At 36.9% G+C, this 22080-nt stretch overlaps 1 protein-coding gene across 4 annotated transcripts in view; it reads right to left on the reverse strand.

Moving 5' to 3' along the window:
* LOC145686185 (pancreatic triacylglycerol lipase-like) overlaps positions 1–22080 on the reverse strand; it is a 144185-nt gene that overhangs the window by 51627 nt on the left and 70478 nt on the right. For all 4 annotated transcript variants that reach the window (XM_081759210.1, XM_081759209.1, XM_081759213.1 and 1 more), the window contains exon 3: positions 7008–7156. In XM_081759210.1, the coding sequence (XP_081615336.1) occupies positions 7008–7156 (149 nt within the window). The remainder of the gene's footprint in view (positions 1–7007; positions 7157–22080) is intronic.

A 22080-nucleotide genomic window follows, 5' to 3' on the forward strand; every position in this document is an offset into this window, starting at 1 on the left:
TCTCAGAAGCTTGAGCTTTGTACGTTAATTTCAGTAGTTTATAGCAGCATTTTATTTCGGATTTATATTTTTCTTCATGGACGACGTGCAGCTTGTACAGAATGCAGTGGATAAGGTTCTAATAGGAATAGGGATGCACGCGAGACGAGACGAGACGAGAAATTGAAAAGTCTCGTCTCGTCTCGCAGCCTCAAATGTTGGTCTCGTCTCGCGTCTCGTCTCGTCTCGCAAACGTGAAGTCTCGTCTCGCGTCTCGCATAAAATTTTGAGTCTCGTCTCGCGTCTCGCGCGAGACTTTCTCGCATGGTCTCGCATATATTCTGGTCAAAATTTTGCAATGTGTTATTCTATGGCTGTTAATGAATGATGATGTGATATTCTGTCCGAAAACAGGTATTTGACCTAAAAGTCCCTTGGCAAGCTGAATCCTTGGTGGTATGCCACTGCTTTCCATGGGATGAATATTCATAACATCCTAAGGAGAAGGAACCTAAAGTTCAACATGGTATCCGAACTTGTGTCCCCCTCCGCTCCAAATTAAAAGAAAAGTTGTGCTGGAATTTGATTTCTGGACCATTAATTTTCGTCAAATTAACCCTTTCCGGTACCCGGCTTTTTGGGCTATATTTTAGACTTTCAGTCAAGCAGCTACTGCATCGTCACTATTTATCCTAGGATCATGCTTCATACCTCATTCTCTTCAGAATGAAGCGTGCTTTCAAGTGGTACCACTTGTATGCTCATACCATATACCAGGAGCGGGAAAAATGATGTCAAAGGGAAAATTACGGAGGGAATTTTTTCTCGCACTTTGGGCCTCTGTGGAGCGGCCCTGTGTGAACGTACGCACCTAAAAAAAAATCTGATAAATAGTACTTGGTACACTAAATGTGTGTGCCAAATTTCAAGTTTCTATCTTGAATATTAAGGCCGGAAGAAATTTTATCAGGAATTCTCACCATGCCCCAAATTACCGTAAAACACCATGATCTCAGGTAAAAAAATTTCCTGAGACATCCCTAATTACCCTAGGGTCATGTTTCGCCCATCATTCTCTTCAGCTTAGAACTGCCTTTCAGGCGGTATGACTCACATGTCTCCATCGTGTATCTAAGGCGGGAAAATCCCGAAAAAGGGATTTTTGGGTCTAAATATCCTTTTTTTCAAATTTTAGCCCCTCTGGACCCCCCTGTTTTAACGCAGAGATCTGAAAAAATCTGATAAATACTACTAGGTGGGAAGAATGTTTATGCACAATTCCAATTTTCCAGGTGCAAAAGTAAGCCCGCCAAAAAAATATATACTGACAATGTCCCATATACAGAGGGAAATTTTCAAACATTCCCTGAGACATCCCTAATTATCCTAGGATCATGGTTTGCACATCATTCTCTTCAGAATAGAACTGCCTTTCAGGATGTACCATTTACTTGTCTCCAGCATGTATCTAAGGCGAGAAAATCCCGTGAAAGGGATTTTTTGTAAAAATTTTTCTTTTTCAACGTTCAGCCTCTTTGTACCCCCATGTTTCAACACAGAAGTACGAAGAAAATCTCGTAAATACTCCTCGAAGCCCGCAAAAAATAATACCGAAAATGTCCAAAATTCCCCTATACAGAAGTATATTTTCATAAAAATTCCCTGACACTTCCCTAATTACCCTAGGTTCATGTGTCGCACATTATTCTCTTCAGAATAGAACTGCCTTTCAGGCGGTACCATTCACTTGTCTCCATCATGTATCTAAGGTGGGAAAATCGCGAAGAAATGGATTTTTTTGGTAAAATATCCCTTTTTTCAACTTTTTACCCCTCTGGATCCCCCCCTGTTTTAACGCAGAAATCTGAAAAAAAATCTGGTAAATACTACTCGGTGGACTGAATGTTTGTGCAAAATTTCAATCTTCTACGTGTAAAAATAAGCCCGCCAAAGAATAATGAACATAGACCGGCCCCGCAATATTAAAAGAAAATATATATTTTAGAATTATGATGTCATCACCTCCTATGTCTCGACGCAGGAAGGTGTGAAACCATACGTAAGGTCTTCTACAATGTCTCTGGACTTGAAAAACAGAAACAAAACAAAAACGGTCGAAAAAGCTCAAATAGGAGAGTTATAACGCAATGTACCATGAAACACCCCGTATGGTACAGATTGTACCATGGGATCCCCAAATGGTTAATAGCATAATTTACAGCATAAATTGTTGCTTGATCCAACATTGTTTTCCAGCTTAGAGGTCTCCAGTAATATTTGGCTCTTCTAAAATATCGTCGCCACTATCAACATTTACACGTTTTGGTCGTTTCCTTCAAGGGTGATTTTCCATTATAAAGATGTTTTTATACCACCAAAAGCGCTTGTAGACAGCAAAAGAACTCCTCACAACACAATACGACCCAATTCTTTTGGTTCGTTCGCGCTTGTAGCAATGTTGCATTATCGCATTTTATAAACTTTCGCTTTCAACTTATATAGTGTTGCCAGATCTAGAAAATAAAATTACTCACAGATATAAGGCCATTCCTATCATCTCGCATCAAACCTATAGTGCCATCCTACCAAACCAGTGTTTGAATTAAACTCCCGAACTAGAGGGGGATGTTTTTGATAAATATATAGAAAGAAAATACTTATTCCATGTAAAAATATCATGTTATTTATGCGAGACGGACCCGGGATAAACTTTGACGAGATGGGATTTCCCCGCCATTCCCCAACATAAATCGCTAGTAGTAATGTGAAAAAGACAGAAACAACGGAAATATCACGTTTTGCAGCAATAGGGAGTCTTATTTGCTTTTCAGACTAAAAAACAGAAGTTCATGTATTCGTGCGCGCCCGCGTGTATGTGTTTGTGTCGCAAAATAAAGTCCTAAATCGATGCTGTAATAAATTTCCAATTTACAAAGCTTTTCTTTTTTAATGATGTTTAGAAACTAAAGAAGGCTTTAATTCTGAAAATCAACCTTGAATAATAATAAATCTCATAAAATGTCTATTGTCCCAATCACTTTTTTGTTCCTGGAGGCATTAATGCTCAACTTAGAAAATTCAATAAATGTAAAATCACTAAATATATAATTACATGTAATTCATAAATGTTGCGAGACTGCGAGAAGTCTCGCGAGACTTCTCGTGCGAGACTTAACTAAGTCTCGTCTCGCGTCTCGTCTCGCATGGTTTAGTCTCGTCTCGCGTCTCGCATAAAATTTTCAGTCTCGTCTCGTGTCTCGTCTCGCAAATGCGAGACGAGACGCGAGACGAGACGAGACTTCTCGCGTCTCGCGTGCATCACTAAATAGGAATATGAGCCAAAGTGGTATGGTGTTATAGTAATTACTTTATTTCATGTTTCTGGGCGCATAAATTGTACTCTATAGTACAATATCTCTATAGAAAGCCTGCTGCAGGATATCAGAAATGAGTAAGAAATAGCAGAAGGGATATATGGTATCGACTTTGAGCTTCGTAAGTTTACATATTTGTTTTACAGTTGACATTTTGTAACTTTTCCTATTCTCAAGATTACTGGTATATATTTCATAAGCATGTAGGGTAAAGGTGGCTCAGTGGTAAAGCATTCATCTCTGGTGCCTGGGGTCTCTGATTAGATTTCAGCTCGCGCGAAGTGGGCTTTGTGGTGGGCAAACACTGTGTGCGTGATTTTTCTCGGGGTTCTTCTGTTTCCTCCCACTTCCTTCAATAGACTATTTTTTATTCATTCTCATAATTATCATCATATCCTTTAGCTTACATGGCATAATCGTGGGACAGAAAACGGAAATATTTCATATCATTTCTCTTAAGTATATAAAACGAGTAGTTTTGACATATTTGACCAGCGTCCTATAAATTTTAACAATGTTTGGCTCAACCTAGAGCCTCAACCTAAATTCAGAAGCTCGTGAACAATGTCCTTGACTCCTAGACTTCACGACTACCGAGGTTGGCAATCAACTAGTTTTTTAGTATTCAGATACAAACCGACTATCTTTCATATTTATACACAGTATTGTTATAATAAATAAATAATAATAATAATAATAACATAAGTTATACTAGTAGTAGTATCATTCGTAATAATTATATTGTCTATGTAGGATACTTGAAGAGAGTATTTGAACCTATACCCAGGACTTGGCTCAACTCGAATCGAAATTCGACCCGAATTCGAGTCGAGTTGGAGGAAATTTTTCGAGCTGAGTTCTCGAGTCGAGCTCAAAGATGTTTGTTTCGAGTCGAGTCGAGTTTCAAAGAACGAGTAACGTAGTATGACATTTTAGTCACTGTTACATTATATGAAAATGTTCATATAGCTGTAAAGTAAGAATTTGTTCTTGCATCTACATAAAGCGATTCAGAACGTGCAATAATAATAATAATAATAATAATAATAATAATAATAATAATAATAATAATAATAATAATAATAATAATAATAATAATAATAATAATAATAATAATACGGAAAATTGAAGTAATAAGATTTTTTCACATATTCAAATTTCGGACCTAAAAGTAACGCGTTACTTTCGAAGTAGGGTAACAGTTACTTTTTTGAGGCAAGTAACGCGTTACATTTTAAGGGAAAGTAAAGTAACCTGTAACGGGTTATACAGTGAAACCTGTCTATGTTGGCCACCATCGGTTCCATCGAAAAGTGGCCAACATAGCCAGGTGGCCAACTTAACAGAAAATAAGTGTGATTTGTGTATTTTTAGAATAGGATTTCTAGTATTAGTTGATTGTAAAATTTTAATAAGCAGTGGCGCGACAGCTACTTATAAATAATGTATATAGATTAATCATAAAACCACACAGTACTAGAAAATATTACTATAGTATGTTTAATATATGTGCATACCTTTCTCTTCCTGAAAACTAGTCTGGTACATTGGATTAGTCGGATTGAAAACACAATAACACAAACAACCATGAAATAGAAGCGAATGTATGCAGTTTATTGAAATTGATATTATAGCACACTGAGTTATTCAGATTTTGAAAACAAGAAAAGCTAAGTTATAAATTGAAAAAAAATCATATGCAATTTATATGACTTCTTTCCAGTTGTTACTGAATGGTGGTTCATTCTAGACGTATTTGTTTTATTCTTTTTGGCAGATATGCACATTCTAATATTGTAGTTAACTACCTCTTGTTAATGAGCTAGAAGTGTTTCCCTCGGAGCAAAAGATGTTTTGAGAAAATCTTGAGGGAATTGATATCTCAAAAACTCCGCTATCTTTTGACAAGCCGGCAGGTGCCAATAGTTGACAATTGAGATGGTTAGTTTTAAGCTTGAGAATTTTCCGGAATTACTAAAGCTCCCCACTGATGAGAGGAGTTGATATAGCTAATGGTTTTACCAAAACAGACAGGGTAAACAAATACGTACAACCATTTCCTGAATTCCTGTACGTACTTTTTCTTATTCACACCTTCCAAAACCACCCCTTTATGAGGGTAGCGTTCTGGCCATTGACCTCCAAGAACAAATCGTGCGAATCTATGCTTCTTTGTGTCCAGTCACAAATACAGAACATCTGCATCTCATATGGGAATACGAAAGAGTTAAGAAAAATAACAAAACGGTATTTTGCGTGGCCAAGATACGCAGGTAAATTTATCATTATCATCATAGGGTAAACATTGCTTCAATATGGCCAACTTCCAAGATAGACAGGTGGCCAACTTACAGAGTAGTAAGTAACGAATGTCTTATGATGGGAAAATGCAGGTTCAAGACGAACTAGGCCAAGATAAGCAGGTGGCCAACTTAGAGAGGTGGCCAAGTTGACAGGTTTCACTGTATTTTTACAAGTAACTTACGCAACACTGGGTGATAAGCGGTTTCGATTGTCATATTGTTTTTATCGATCACTCTTTTATAATTCACTCCAGTGGACTAGTGAATATATAAGTAGACCGCCAGTGATTTTTGAAATGATAAGTAGCTCTAAATCCTAAAAATGGTTGGCCACTAAGGACGTCGATTTCTCTCTAACTTTGAAGGAGCCCATTCAGATGAGTGTTTGCTTGCAGACAAGGGTCTAAGAAGGTAGATATGAGGATTTTAAGACAACTTGAATTCAAATTATACCAAATATTGTATATTCATAAAAAAAATACATATAACAATAAAAATACATATTAAAATACATATTCATAAAAATATATAGGAACCCACGTTAAGCATTGTGGGACGGGCGCCTTTGTTTGCCACCCCCGTCATACATAATCAAAAACCTCATTCTCACATCGATCTCATAGTCTAACTCTTAGTTCTCCTAACCTTAGACCGTGAGATCGAGGTTCGGGCAGGGATAGCCAAGCATTAGAGGATTGCCATCAGGGACTGTAGAGCAAATGCAGCAAAAGTAACTGCAAATTTCACAATCTATTGCAACATGGTGTTCAGGTTACGCAACTCCTATTGGAATTGTGATTGTCGCAATACTGCATTCGCTCTACGGTCCCTGGCGACAATCCTCTTTAATGCTCGGCTGTCCCTGTTCGAATCTTACTCTCATGAATGCTGTGTAAAGTAAGAGGAACTAAGAGTGAGTCCGTGAGGTCGATGTGAGAGTGAGGTTTTTAAACATGTATAATACGGATGGCCAACTTTTTTTTTTTTTTTTTTTTTACAATTTAGATCTACTTGTCATTTCAGAAATCATTGGCGATCTACTTATCTGTTCGTTAGTCTGCTAGAGGGAATGATAAAACAATGATCGATAAAGAGAATATGACAGACCACCGTGTGCTACCTGTCGACGCCATGGTCACCCCTTAAGTATAATAATGTATTAAACATTATACACTGACTACACATCCTTTCTGAAGTTGGTTGTCCTTTTACATACATACATACATACATACATACATATATATATATATATATATATATATATATATATATATATATATATATATATATATATATATATATATATATATATATATATATATATAAAGAAAAGACTGCTAACAAAACTTACCTCTTCTAAGAGCCCTATGACTAGGAGACTTTTCCCCTTCAAAGAATCCATGGATGTAGATTACCGTTGGACGAGAAATGTTGAAGGGGGACAGATGAAGAATTCTGAAGTCATTTACTCTTAGCACGTAACCAATATTTGGGTTTTTCCTGTTTAAAAAAAATGAAGAAATTAGAAGAAACGAACTTAATCATTTATAATTTTTTAAAGCAAAGTTGGAAACGATAAAACTATTTATTAACTTTAGAACTAACAAATGACAAAGCTTACGAAATAACATGAAAATTAATTCTATCACAGAAAGAGTTTTAAAGTACAGCTGAAAGACTTTTAGTACATTTAGATGGGAAATAAAAAATCCCAACGCCACAATGATATTATGAAGATACAGAGCAAGAAATTACAGAGATGAAAAATATAAGCTAGGGTAAGTCAACTGAAAATCATAAAAGTAGAAATAAAAATCCGCAAATGGCGCCAGTGAGCTGTAAGTTGGCATGCCTGTTTACGATAGTATGCCGGATGTCTCCTAAGTGGCAGCAGCCGGCAGATGCACAAACACCGGCGCAACAACAGTTCCAAAATGGCAGCCACACTAGCCACATGCACCAGCGAGGAGCAGCGTTCTGTGATTCGGTTTGGAAAACCGCCGTGTGACAATAGACGAAATTGCAGCATGTGTACACATGAGTCATGGATCGGCACATCATATTGTGAATGATTTTTCCAGTTTCATAAGGTGTCTGTAAGATGGGTGCCCCGACAACTGACGCCTGAACTGAAACAGCGACGTGTTGATGCGTGCGAAGACCTTTTGTGGCGTGCTGAACGTGACGGTAATGCCTTCCTGTCACGAATCGTCACTGGTTTGGTTTCGAATTTCCATCTGTTTGGTCCGCTCAAAGAAGCGATGGGCGGCAGGAAGTTCCACTCCGATGAAGAGGTACGCAACGCGGTGCACGAGTGGTTGCGCCGTCGCCCAAAAGACTTTTTTCTGCAGGAATTCAGGCTCTTCCGAAGCGCTGGCGGACTTGCATTGAACGAGGAGGGGAGTATGTTGAAAAGTGATTTACTTCTGTACCCTGTGTGACCAATAAATAATATTTTTAAAAAAATAATTATGGTTTTCATTTGACTCCCCCTCGTATTTATGAATTATGATCTTATGAATCCGTTAAATAATGGATATTCTATACATCTAATATTTTTTCAAGAATGAGCCGCTAAAATGAATTATTTTTAAAAATTTATAAGGGAAAATTTATGTTTAATTAAGATAAAATATTTCTTCTAACTTGTGTGAAGGGAAGGAGCTTAAGATACTAATCGCATTGCCTCTTTGTATAGCTAGGATAATACGTTATACTAAAAATTGTTGGCTTCTGGCGTCGCCTGATTTAGTAATCAAATTGGAACCCAGTTCTTTCAAAACTTTGTGAGCTTCTTTGCTGAAAACTCCCATAGTTTCAGTTGCAAAAGCAACGAAAAGATGCTCTTCTTTCAGTTTAGAATATTTGGAGTGTTTTCTCTTGCAGGCCACTTCAGCTGCACTACCTGCTTCGTTTTGTGTTGATGGCAAATAAGATGGTGCAAAGGTATCCACGCATGTGACATCCCAGATCAACCGTTGACCCATTTTCCATGGAGTTAGGGTAATTCCATCTGGCCGCTTTCCATCTTCTCGAAAAATTCCTGATGGTTAAAAATGCTTGGAAAATCAATGCTCGCCAGTGTTCGTTTTATTATGTTGTTCAATTCACCATGGCGTACTAATCTTCCTCCACTTTTACTACAACTTAGTGCGTGTAACCCTTTTTCATCCATTCTGTTTTGGCATGTACAAGTAAATGTATGGCAGATATTTACCCCCAGACGCAAAGCTACACATATTTGAAAAACTTTGTTACCTAAAAAGGTTCCAATTGTTTTAGATGGCGTGGCTTGCAACCAAGCACCGGTTCTGTAAAGCTTTCATACGCACAGTGTCAATTATACTTTCAGGAATTACTTCATTATCTATTACTTCCTGTAATAATATTGCATCCCAACTTTTTTGTAATTCTTTTGTCTCAGAATTTTACTGTTGTAGATCCCCTTCCAAATTTCCAAAGTCTCATCCATGTGATGTATATCCACGTTGTCAACTGAACTATTTAAAATATTGGAGACAAGTGGACGCACCCCATGGCAAGAGGAAAGGAAGGCTGGTAGGCTCAAGTCCGATGCTTTCCGTATGTTTAGACCTCATAGGCGGACTGAAAGGCTTGCTTGTGTCCATTGGGTTTCGTTTAGGGAATAGTTGATTATTAGCTGTAACGCCTTTTTCAAATAATTATCTATCTGTAAAACTTTATATGGTCTTTTCCATGTTGGAACAGTTCTTAAAAAGTACGTTAGCCTTGGAATGCCGAAGCAATTTTTGAGAAGAAAATAAGCTATGTGATTTGGTAAATTTTTTAGTCTCTCAGTTATTACTTTGAAACTATTCATATGTTTCTCGAAATGGAGATCATATCCTTCTTCGTGGAGAGGAGACCCTAATAACGATAATTCATCTGGTTGTAAAATACGTATGCCTGGCAACAGCTCTTTAAATTGGGTTTCTACGTCTGTGTCTATTTCCCCCGATGTGTAATAGAGTTCACATTTCGATGGATTCACCTCTAGCCCAGTTTTCTTAAGATTCTGCAATTAAATGTTTCATGTCCTCTATGACTATATTCGGCGATCCTCCTAGGGTTCCATCATCCAGATAAAAAGCGTTCAATTCAGAACAAAGCGCTTGGACTATTGGATGAATAGCCAAACTAAACAACATTGGACCTGCAGGATCTCCCTGTTGGCATCCTACTTGCGATGAGATAGTTCTTTCTCCATAAAATAATATTGACGGATAAGCATAGCTTTGCCAAAAAAAGGATACAAATGTGGCATAAAAGATTTCACTTCTTTTAGCATTGAATCTCTTTCCACCGAATTAAAGGCATTTTTGTAATCAATTTTCAAGATTACTTTGTTTGCGTTTTCATTTCTCTTTATGTATGTCCTTGTGGCATGTATAATAGCTTCATTACCTTTCTTAGTTGCAAACCCCAGTTGGTGTGGTTGTAAGTATTGAGAGCATTGGTTGTAAACAAGCGAAACAGCTATCTTGGATGCTAGTTGTCCAAAAACGCATCCAACTGCTATAGCTCTGATTCCGCCATCCTTTTTTCGTAAAGCACACAAATTGGCTCCAAAAAGGTATTGCCACACGTCTTGATTTACGTTTCCATTTAAAATTGTGTTAACCAATTTCGTGATTTCGCCTAGTAAAACAGACGCTGATGCTTCTGTAGATTTAAAAATTAAGTCTTTCAGGTGTTGAGGGGATAAGCCATCGATTACAGAAGCGGAGTCACTCTTAAAATTATGGATTGCTCTTGATACCATGTCTTCATTTACAAGGAGAGAAGATGTCAAGCACTCTGGTTGCTCCGGCATTTCTAAAGCTCTGGAAGGAGACGGATGTTTGTTTTGTAGACTAGCAAAAGTTTCCTCACTCGAAGGAGCCAGAGAATCGTCAGCTATCAGTAATCTTAAGGCACCCCTTGTATCAAAATCAGCTATTTTGGCTGTAATCAGTTTAAATAAGTCGGGTTTGATCTTCTTACTTGAAGTTGCAGGACATTCTACTACAGAAGACTCTCTTAGATTTTGTTTAATTATGTTAGTGACTGAGGATGTTGTTCGGTTTCTGGGGATTCGTAGATTATGAAAAGCAAATCTAAACAATTTCTTCCAAGAAGTTAAATCATTTTTGATGCTACAATCACTAATGATAGAAGAAAGGTTGTCTGCTACAGCACCTCGTATGCCTCTTGGAATACTTTCTATTACCCATATATTTGATTTTAATTTAGCCAACTCGTGCGTAAAGTCTTCCGTAATTGGGTGTTGTTCCTGTGTAGCGTGTTTTCTAGTCTTGTGTATGTCATATCCTTTCTTTGTAGGGAATTTTTTATCGCATTGAGAATAATAAATTTCATTTTCGGATAAGATGGATAAATCTTGTGAACAGTTTGCATTTATAGATTTATTTTCCATTCTCATTGTTTAGGATTTGCAAAAAATCATATTTTGGATTGTTAAATTCGAATTTTAACGACTGATTTTAACGACTAATAACTGACATAAAAGTTTTCTGTTGAAATGCATATAATACTTCTTTATAATATTTAGAATTAAAAATAGAATTCAACAATAAAAATGATTGAACTGTTTCAATTTTTCTACTGTTGCTAGGAACTTGTTAAGATAGAGAATTACAAGGTAAAAGAAAATGGCGTTTCATTATTTTATTCCTTACGATTACAACGGTGGCACCGTAATTGCAATTCAAGGAAAAGATTTTGCTGTAATTGGTAGTGACACTCGCTTTGTCTCTTCATGGAGACCATACCTGGCCTTGAGCAAGAAACAACATAAGCTCTTTCAACTCACTGATCACATTACCTTCAGTGCCACCGGATGCTGGAACGATGTTACAGCAATTGCCAAAGAAATCAAACAAACTCTGAAATTGTATAAGCAACTACATGGGAAGGAAATGCCTTTTTCCACTATAGTTAACGTTATTTCATGTCAATTATATTGTGGACGCCTAACTCTTCCTAAACTCATATGTTCCGTTTTGGCAGGTTTGGATGCTAATTCCAATGGTAGTGTTTTCACCTTTTGTCCATTTGGATTTCCTGAAAACCTTTCTTATGTTGTTAGCGGTTTAGGAGAAGCTACAATTATGCCGTTTTTAGACAGTCAAATTGGATTGAAAAATCTCAAGGGAAGATCTTTCCAACCACCGACAGTGGAAAAAGCAGTTACCGTAATGAAAGATGCATTTCTGTGTGCAGCCGAGAGAAATATCTTCGTTGGAGATTCTTGCTTGATTCGGGTAATCACCAAAGACAAATGGGAAGATACGTGCATCGAGCTTCGTGGTGACTAAACAAAGTTCTGAAGAGGATATTTGGCGAAAATTTGTCTTGAAATTATTTCTTATGATTTATTACATTAATATTGTGTTAATACCACTCTTGCGATAAATTTATTTGTGCACTCACTATTGAGAACAAATTATCTCTGTTTAGGAATACAATTCTTGAAAAGAATATTGTGTCGGTTTTTATTACGCTAATATAATCCGATTTCTTTATTTGATTTTCTGTCTCTTTGTTATATAGCAATTTTTAATGTCAAATCAAGAAAAAGAGCATGAAGATGTGTACAATAATTGAAATCAATCAAATATTCCATTTTTAACACATATTCTAATATCTATTACATAACAGAATATCAAAAGACACGTCTTATCATCGAGTTTAGTTTTGGTTTGAGTCCTTATGATTACGACGAACGGTACCTACGATTAAGGTGGGCTCCGAAACACCACCGGGGCAGTTGGTGGGTTCATAGATTATCATGCAAAATGAACTTTTACAGTATATAGGCTGTTCCCCACCACGCTACCTTACCTCCAAAGGAGCTCGTACAGGACAAGAACACCCCCTCACTCCCCATATATAGTGACGGAAATGATCAAGGGAGGGGCTAAACCATAGTTTGCCGCTTTATCCAGTATAAAGCAGGATTGAAGCCCATTTTATAAGTGTATACCTCAGCGTCAAGGGGAGCTATAGCCTCTATGGTCTCCCTTGGATTCGCACCTATATATATATATATATATATATATATATATATATATATATATATATATATATATATTGGGTGTTCCAAAAAAAATGGCCACAAAGCACTATTCAACAGTTCAAAATAAAGTGGAAATGTTAAGATGATTTGCCCTCCTTCAGCCGCTATGGGGAATAAAAATTTCACAATGTGGCAACGTCGAAGATTAACTTGGAACCATTGGCATCACTCTACAAATACATCAAGCAGTTAAATCGATTGCTACGCTAATAAGTGATGCTACTATCGATCTATATCGACTTTAGCTGCCATCTAGAAATAATCGATGCAACTATCTGATAGATTAGTAGATCTACTCTATGGTTCTTTATTTGCGACGTTGCCACATAGTGCAATTCGTGTCTCCAAACAAGGATCCGAAAGTATATATATATATATATATATGTATAGAGGGTGTTAATGTACTATACCGACAAATTGTAAGAGGTGATTCCTTACTTCAAAATAAGAGGAAAAGTTCATATGGACCTGTGGGGAACAGTGCATAGTTTCAGGGCTAGAGATGTCCAAAATCGCGAAATAGTCAAATTTCAACAGGCCCTAATTCGGATTCTAGAAACTGTAGATGGTTGTCCTTATCAGCGTAAAGGAAGTCACGCATATGCAATTCAAAAATGCATATTTCATTAATTTAATTTTCAGTGGGTCTACAGAGTATTCCATACAAGGTGAAATTCCCAGACATGCCATCAACCGAATTTTGAGATATGCTCTGACTTTATGATTGGTCCGAAGTAGACAAACGATAAGCCTTGATAGCAGTGAACACAGAATCCTTTGACGTGATGTCGGAAGTGTTAAGGATCGTCAGCAGCACGGTTTCTCATACTCAGTAAAACGCATGCTGCAATGTTTTCTTTCACGCTTGTAAGCGAAGAAAACGTGAAATATACCGTGACGAATTACATCGCATCAAACATTATTCCGAACACACACACACACACACAAAAAAAACATGGAGCTGCCAGTTCCAAACACTTCCAACATTCCTCCGAAGCATTGAATGTCCATTGAACCCTCCTTGAAATTAGGATATATCTGAAAACTCTATTGACAGCATGTCTGAGAATTACACCCAGTAGGGAATACCCTGTACACCTATTGAAAATTGACGAAATATGCATTTTGGATTTTGTATGCGTGACTTCCTTTACGCTGATAAGGAGCACCATCCACAGTTTCTGGAATTCGAAATAGGACCTGTTGAAAGTTGGCATTTCGCGATTTTGGATAGCCCTAGTTCTGAAACTATGCACTTTTCGCCATAGGTCCATATAAATTTTTTCTCTTATTTTGATGTGAGGAATACCTCTTATAGTTTGTCGGTATAGTTCATTAACACCCTGTATATGTACAGGGTGAACCTGAAAGATGTGCAAAAATTCCGGGAATTGATTCGTGACATCAAAGAAGACAAAACGTTCTCTTCCATATTGCGAAATTCCGCGTCGTGCAAGAGTGACAAGGTCGCCAACTTGGAATCGAAAGTGTAATATTGACCATTGCAATAGAACAGAAAGATGTGCACATACTTCGGAAGGTGATTCGTGACAAAAAAAAAAAAAAAAAAAAAAGACAACAAGTCCTCTTGTATGATGCATTGTGCACAAATTTCTGCTCCGTTCTAATTGTCACGATTCCATTTTCACGCCTCGGAATTCCACAATATACAAGAAGACTTTTTATCTTCTTTTGATGTCACTAAGCACCTCCCGGAGTTTGTGCACATCTTTCAGGTTTATCCTATATATACTGTATACTAGAAGACTGTTCGAACGTAACATAAAGTCACCCAAAAATGATACGGAGAACGTATACACCATTAAGTGAGGAAACAGAACACAACAAAACTCTTGCCTAACAATGTTGTGTTGTTGATATGATTAAGGCTCAAAGGAACATCTACTGAACTAGCAACGCTGCGGTTTCAATTCACATAGGGCGCCTCGCGCCTCACCAGGATTGTGATCGGAAAAATCCCACAAGTTTAGACTCAAAACCACCTAATTCCTTTCTTTCCATTTTTTAAAATCTTTACTCGTAACGTAGTTGGCCTATGACCCAGAACTTCTGATACACCCGAAATATATCATACATTCTTCACTGCGTGAATTCGTGATTAACATAAACTAATGTGTCGCAGAAAGTCAAATGTATTCTCTGTCTGATATTATAGCCTAAGTTTCAACAGTTCCATACAGACATCAAGACAGACGAAAAAGCAAAGGAGCATGTATTACCGTAAGTTGCTATGTCACATACTGCGTTTACAGCTTGTATGATACTGACATCTAGTGAGGGTTGTGCAGACTACTTACAAATATAATACTTGTTTTACATCAATAGATAGCAGCACAATAATCACGTGTCATTGTCATCTCAACTGACTTACCTCAAAAAAGGGGGGAAATGCAATTTACACGTAAAATGAATAACTGGTATTTTCGTTGTATGCCTTTGCAAAGTATAATATTATGATATAGTACATTTTATCTGTACCGGCGGCAGAATTATTTTTTTAATAAGTCATATAGGGATGAAATCGAAAGATGTTAGTTAAAGTGGTTATGTCATATTTTCTTCTCTGACTAACACACCCTTTCTGATAAACAAAACAACGCTGTTTCCTTTATCACTAGAACTTTTACAGTCATATGTTGAAATTAGCCATCTCTTAGAATAAAACTCTGACTTACCTCATATTTTCTGTTACCAGATTGACTTATCTACTTCTGATTTCTACATATAATTACGTTATATATATATATATATATATATATATATATATATATGTGTGTGTGTGTGTGTGTGTGTGTATGTATGTATGTATATACAGAAGGTTGTTTGCTGTATTTTCGATTTAGTGCTGCCACCTGGCATATCGTGCTTGAACTATTGGTTTGCTGGTGGCAACAGGGTTTTTTCTGCTTAGGTGCTTGAGTGTTGGTAGTGAGTGACTGTTATCAAATAACACCGAAAATCAACCGGTATTGGGAGGGTTTCGTAATGCCACTTTCCATACTAAGCTTTCGTACGTACGCATTGTGAAAAAGTGACGGCAGAATAGGTTAACACTAGGGATGACTACTGCGAAAGCTATTGTGGTCCGTTACACACAAGATGCTCCCCTTGCGAAACATTTACACACGAAAATCACGAGGAGAAAGGTTACAAGCAAACCGTAACCGTAGTGCTAACGGGGATCAGTCAATTGTTGTGCCAAGAAAATCCCCTGAGGCAAAGTGATATGGACCACCCTCATACCGTCAACTGTAAACAAACCAATTCGCAAGCGCCTTAGGTTGAAGTGTTTGCGGAAGGCCCGTAAGCAGTACCTGCTACCGCGTCACATTACCGAAAGTAAGCCCAACTACATACATTTTTTAAAAAAAGTACCTAGTGGGTTACAAATGGAAGAAAGTTGTCATAATGAATGAATTACATATCCATATCACTGCTGGTGGTCATATTCGGCCGATCACATACCGTGGCATCCAGGGGCAGATCCAGGACGGACTTCTGGGGGGGGGGGCGGTCGGCGGTAATACTGCTACTTTTAAGAGCTCCAAACTTGTTATGGATGGGTTTATTTATATATAAAATAAGAAAGTATTCTCTTGTGAGGGGGGGGCAATCGCCCCGATCGCCCCCCTTTGGATCCGCCCCTGGTGGCATCAACGGCAAGAGGCGCAGCAACTTTGTTCGTCAATGCAGGGAAAGTTTCCCCTCGTGGTTTTATGGCTGTTACGGGATACAGATATGAGGGTAAGTTGCTGATACACCAAGTGGATGAAAACGTGAAGGGGAATGCGAGATACTTAAAAGAATCAATTCTGACACATATCTATCGTGGAGACATCCCACAATTTTACAGGTGATGATCCATATGGACAAGGCATCGAGTCAAACTATCAGAACATCACCACGTTTTTATTAGAAAATCGCAAAGGAATTAGGAATTCGTGTCATTCCGTTTGAAGACATTCCTGTGAAAAGCTCAGATGCCAGTCCAATGGATTTTTGCGCATTTGGACTGTTGAAATGACGACTGTTGGCACAACGACTACGTTATCGGTTTTTTCAACATTACCACCTTCGCACTCTGGATGGTCTATGGAAAGCGTGCAGGGAGGCGTGGGACAGAATTTCCATGCCTGTCCTGCGCTGGACCCTGCTGCAATGGAAACTGCAATGCCGTGTGATAATCCACAATGCTGAGGTCCAATAGAACATGATCGCTGGTGGTGGCGCGGTGTTTCTTATGGTGAGTACCCGTCAAAAATGGTCGGATGTAAAGCGAAGAACCTTCTGTATACAAACAAACTTACACCACTTTGGCTTTCACCCGTCCAAAATAACGAACGATACGGTTAATAATTGAAGGTATGTTTTTTGTTCTACAGAGTGGTCCGGAAGTGGGCGTACCCGTAATTGGTGTTTTCTGACGGTTTTAAGTTTTACCCACATTTGTTTGGTGACATTGCTTGGCATTTTCTGGTAATATTGCTTGGCATTGTCTGGCAACATTGTTGTGATACAGCAGGATAGAGCATCAGCGCACTTCGCGATTCAGGTAAGCAATTATATGAATCAGACATTTCCTGGCCGCTGGATTGGAAGAGGTGATACATCTTCACCAGCTCCCTTTGCCTGGCCTCCAAGAAGTCCCGATCTGACGACATCAGACAATGCTCTCTGGCGTTTAATAAAGCAACAACTAAGAAACACTCGATATCACACAACACAGGAAGTACGAGCAACTGTGGAACACGCCTTCACTCTCGTGAATCCGGAGTATCTCCTCAAAACATCTGCAAGAATTTGGCGCAGAATTCAACTGTGTTACGACATGGATGATGATCATACCGATGTTTATGACTCTTAAGACTTCAAGGTAACTGTGTACAGACATTCTACCATAAGTAATACTATATTGTTGAAACTAAAGGAGGGGTACGCCCAGTGAGTTATCCAGAATTTTGAACTTAGAGGGTGTTCAGAAAATCTGGAGAGGTGCAATCTTGCATTAAGGTCGTATACAATTATCGTCTTTCTAATTAGTTTCTTTCTTTCTTTCTTTCTTTCTTTTTTCTTTTTTTTTACAAACTTTAAAATTCGTTGATGCACTGAACGATTGCATGGGATTTCCTTCCCCAGCCAGAGCCAATTAGCGTCGACTTTCTCATGCTTGGTGTGACGTCGAGATGAAATCGTTGGCAATCGATTGATCAAACCTTGTTGTGACGATCACAGCCTTGTAAAGATTGATTTCCGTTCAATCTTGCGTTGCGTGTTTTGCTTGAAAATTTATCTTGTCTAAAGTAAGTTGTTTTATTCTATTGGCGCTTAAAAACAATAATTCAAAATATTTTAAAAACCAAAATAGCAAGATTCTTAATGGTGTCTTCCCTTCCTGCCTAAAAGCCTTCCAGCACTTTGTAGAAAATATTTTAAATGATCTTATCTTTAGGCCGAACGAGAATTTTTCGAGACTAGGAATTCCGTCCAGGAAGGAATTTCTTCAAGATAATTTTTCTTTAATAATTGTAACAGATTCTGTAAGAAGAATAACTATTTCTTTAAGTTTTATCATAAATTTTAGATTTTATTCTACTTATTCTTCTCTGTAAAATGACTAGGATACAGTTCTGTTATTAGCAGTGTTATTCACATCTGCTTTAATAAAAATGAATGTGATTTAAAAAAAAAAAAAAAAAAAAAACACCTGCAGAGAAATGGAAAATTGATTGACTCAGTTGCAACAGTCACTGAGACATTGACATTGTAACTGAGACAAACATAAAACAGACTTAATTCGGTCGAATATTAAGTGATTTCACAACAAAATTTTATTCAGTTTTCCAGTAGTTTACCTCCAACATGCTAAGGCTCGCAGCCAGGGGCGGCTTTAGGATTTCAATTTTGGGTAGGCCCGCTCCCTCGCGTATGGATACATATGCACATTTGATTGATTAATGTCAATAGAAAATTACTTTTACAGTAGTGGCTGATGCTGTTTATTAAATAATTATTTACCATTAATATAAAAAGTGGAAAATATATGTACTTTTTATTGTATCTTTTAGTGTTTATATATTTTTAAAAAATTTTGGGTAGGCCCGTGCCTACCTTGCCTACCCGCTAAAACCACCACTGCATGCAGTACGTAAAAGGTGCTACAGTTCACTAAGCAAACAATGCAAAAGGATTGAAACTACAAACAACATACATACCCCGATTGAAACTACAAACAGCATATAAGTATTTCAATATTGATATTGATATTTTGTATTGCTGCTATTTACATTGACAATATAAATATGAAAATAGAAGTATATATGATCTTATTGCATACAGTATAGAATTATGTATATACGACAAATCAGCTGATAAGGTGATGCCGAAAAAGTTGTGTTGTAGAATACTAACATTCTTTCTTAAGAGTCGCCTTATTCATCCATCTTGCATTATTTTCTTAATATAAGGCCAAGCATGTCTTGAGGATGTGAATTGTGGCACCTTTTACGTACTGCGACTCTTAGCATGTTAGAGATGAACTACTGAAAAAGTGAATAAAAACTTGATGTGAAATAATTTGATATTATACCGAATTAAGTTTATTTTATGCTCGTTTCAGTTACAATATCAAACGGCTTTCTTGCAACTGACTTGTGAGTCAATCAATTTTCCATTTGCCCGCAGGTATTTAAAGAAAAATCACATTCATCTCTACCAAAGTAGATTGAATAACACTGCTGATAAAGAACTATATCCTCCCCATTTTTCCGAGAACAAGAAGAATAACATCCAAAATGTATGATGAAACTTGAAGAAATAGTTATTCTTCTTACAGTCTCTGTTATAATTACTAAACATATTATTACGAATGTAGGACAAAATTCAAGAGAACAACCCCCAAGTAAAATTCAGACAAAACGAACTAAAGTCAAGCGACAGAATCATAGGCACAGATTAATAAAAGAATGATTATTTTTTCTTTAACTATTATGCATGTAAAATATTATCTGAAATTCTTCACTTTACGGAAATAACATTTTTTAAAAAATGCTGAAAACCCAATAAAAGACGTAAGACTGTTATAGTAAGTATATATTTCACATTTTGATCTTTGCTTTAAAAAAATCTTGATCAGTATTTTAAAAAAGTATTAATTAAAATAAATATTCATACATTACTCAAATAAAGACTGCTATATGCTATCACACAAGAAACGACTTTTTCTAAAATCAAATAGCATTACAGATACTTTTCGTAATTAAAAGGAATGGTCTTACAGTAATATGCTAAACGTATGTATTTCAAATGTGTTAAAGGTATAATAAATATTAATACCCAGAGCTTTTCAAATGGGTATGTGTGAAAATAATTAAAACTAATCTGCCCTTTTATTATAACATTTTTACGTTTTATTGAGTTTTTAGCATTTAAAAAGAAAGAAAAAGTTATTTCAGTTGAAAAAATACAGATAACATTTTAGAATATATGACAATTGAAGGGGAGAAAATAATCATGTAGGGTGTGAACTGGTACATCCAATATATACTACTGTGATTTTGTCTCTTAGATTTTGTCCTCGGCAGAATTTTCCTTGCATTTTGACCGTTTAGATTTAGTTCCCGCCCTCGTTGCTACAACCATTTTATACATCAGTTCCGATGTGCATACAAACACGCTAGGAGTCAAGCTTTTGGGTGCTGCATTTCCCTAAAAAATTCCTCCTCACATAGAAATCCCTGTCTCCAAAGATTAGGCAGAACTGGAATTCCCGTTCTACCTAAAGATAAGATCATTTAAAACATTTTCTACAAAGTCCTGGAGAGCTTTAGGCAAAAGGAGAATGAATATTTTTAATATTGCACTCCCCTACTTGGGGGTATAAGAAATTTATTTCCGGGGGTGTCAGAAAATTTTAGGTGGTGCTGGGGGTGTAGATTTATCACTGGGTACGCCCACTTCCACACCACCCTGTAGTTAGCTTGAGACGCCAGAAAACCGTGTTTTTGCACTTCCTGTGATTAAACAAATTATGCAGTGCGAACTTTGATTTTATCCTCTTTAATGGACATTACATTATTAATGTTCGTTCGATTCGATAAACTCACAGTGAGCACAACATAAGTTGGTTCTTAGTAGTTAAAAAACATACACTTTTTAGTTTAATGTCGTGCCAAATAGATAAAAAGAAAAACTACGTTCAACATAGAACACTCTTTACAAGTGGTTTATGACGTACTAGCGTTAGTTTATGTATTTTAAACTTAAAGCAACGAATACATGGACAGGTTGAATTGGCTAAATAGAAGAACTAGAGCTGACATCTGTTGACACAAAAGAGAAATACTCTTTGCTTCATGCAACTCTCACTGGATGTCAGCACGAGCGACTTAATGATGCTGCTCTCTTAAGTTGAAGAGTTGATAGATGTTACAGCAGGCTCTTTTTAATCGTCGGAACTATGGTCGTTCCGGATTAGCGATTTTGCTGGATTATTGAACACCAATATAGTTGTAACGAGAATACCAAAGATAAATATTCTAAATAAAAACTGAAACGATTAAGACTTATATTTTATGTGCGTACGCACATTCTGAAACTATACAGACAATATAAACATCCTATAAAGTATTTCATTATTCTAAAAACTGCGGAGCTTAAAATAATATTCTTATTTATAATTCAATAGAGTACAAAATTACATTCAAATATATACTATTTACTTAACTGAACACTATTATATTAATTTTAAAAAAATATCAACCAAAAATTAATATTGTACATCCTCATCATCTGTATTCTGGCGTTATCGGCAGGTCACTTCTCGAAACTGATAAGGAAGGACATGAAACTGTCAACGGGACTTCCTAATCAAACCTAGTCCATTCGATAAACATAACAAAGATATGTTCATGCACAAAAAATTAGGTGCCATGGACAATGGAGTAAGTTTCTGGGGTCCATTGACCCTATTAATATAAATAAAATCGTAGGCTCGCAGTGAAATAGCTATTGTATCAACACTGTTCATTGGAAAGTCATGGTTTATAGTTCATTCTCTTCAGCATAAAACAAGCTCTCCAGAGGTACTATGTATTGGGGCCCCTAACGTACTTGAACAGAGAAAACTTGGAAAATGTTGGGCAAATTCCCTCCAGAAATCCCTCCAATCAACTTCCCTCTAGAGTGGCCCCGTGTAAGAGCACACAATCCAAATGTATTTCAAAAAATAGTATAGGGGATAAGAAATGTGTATACCAAGTTTTGTATTGCTAGACAGAATAGGTATGAGAGGAAATCGTGTATTTAT

Source organism: Thermobia domestica, chromosome 5 (genome assembly GCF_964235325.1).
Source record: "Thermobia domestica chromosome 5, izTheDome1.hap1.1, whole genome shotgun sequence".
NCBI classification, from domain to species: domain Eukaryota; kingdom Metazoa; phylum Arthropoda; class Insecta; order Zygentoma; family Lepismatidae; genus Thermobia; species Thermobia domestica.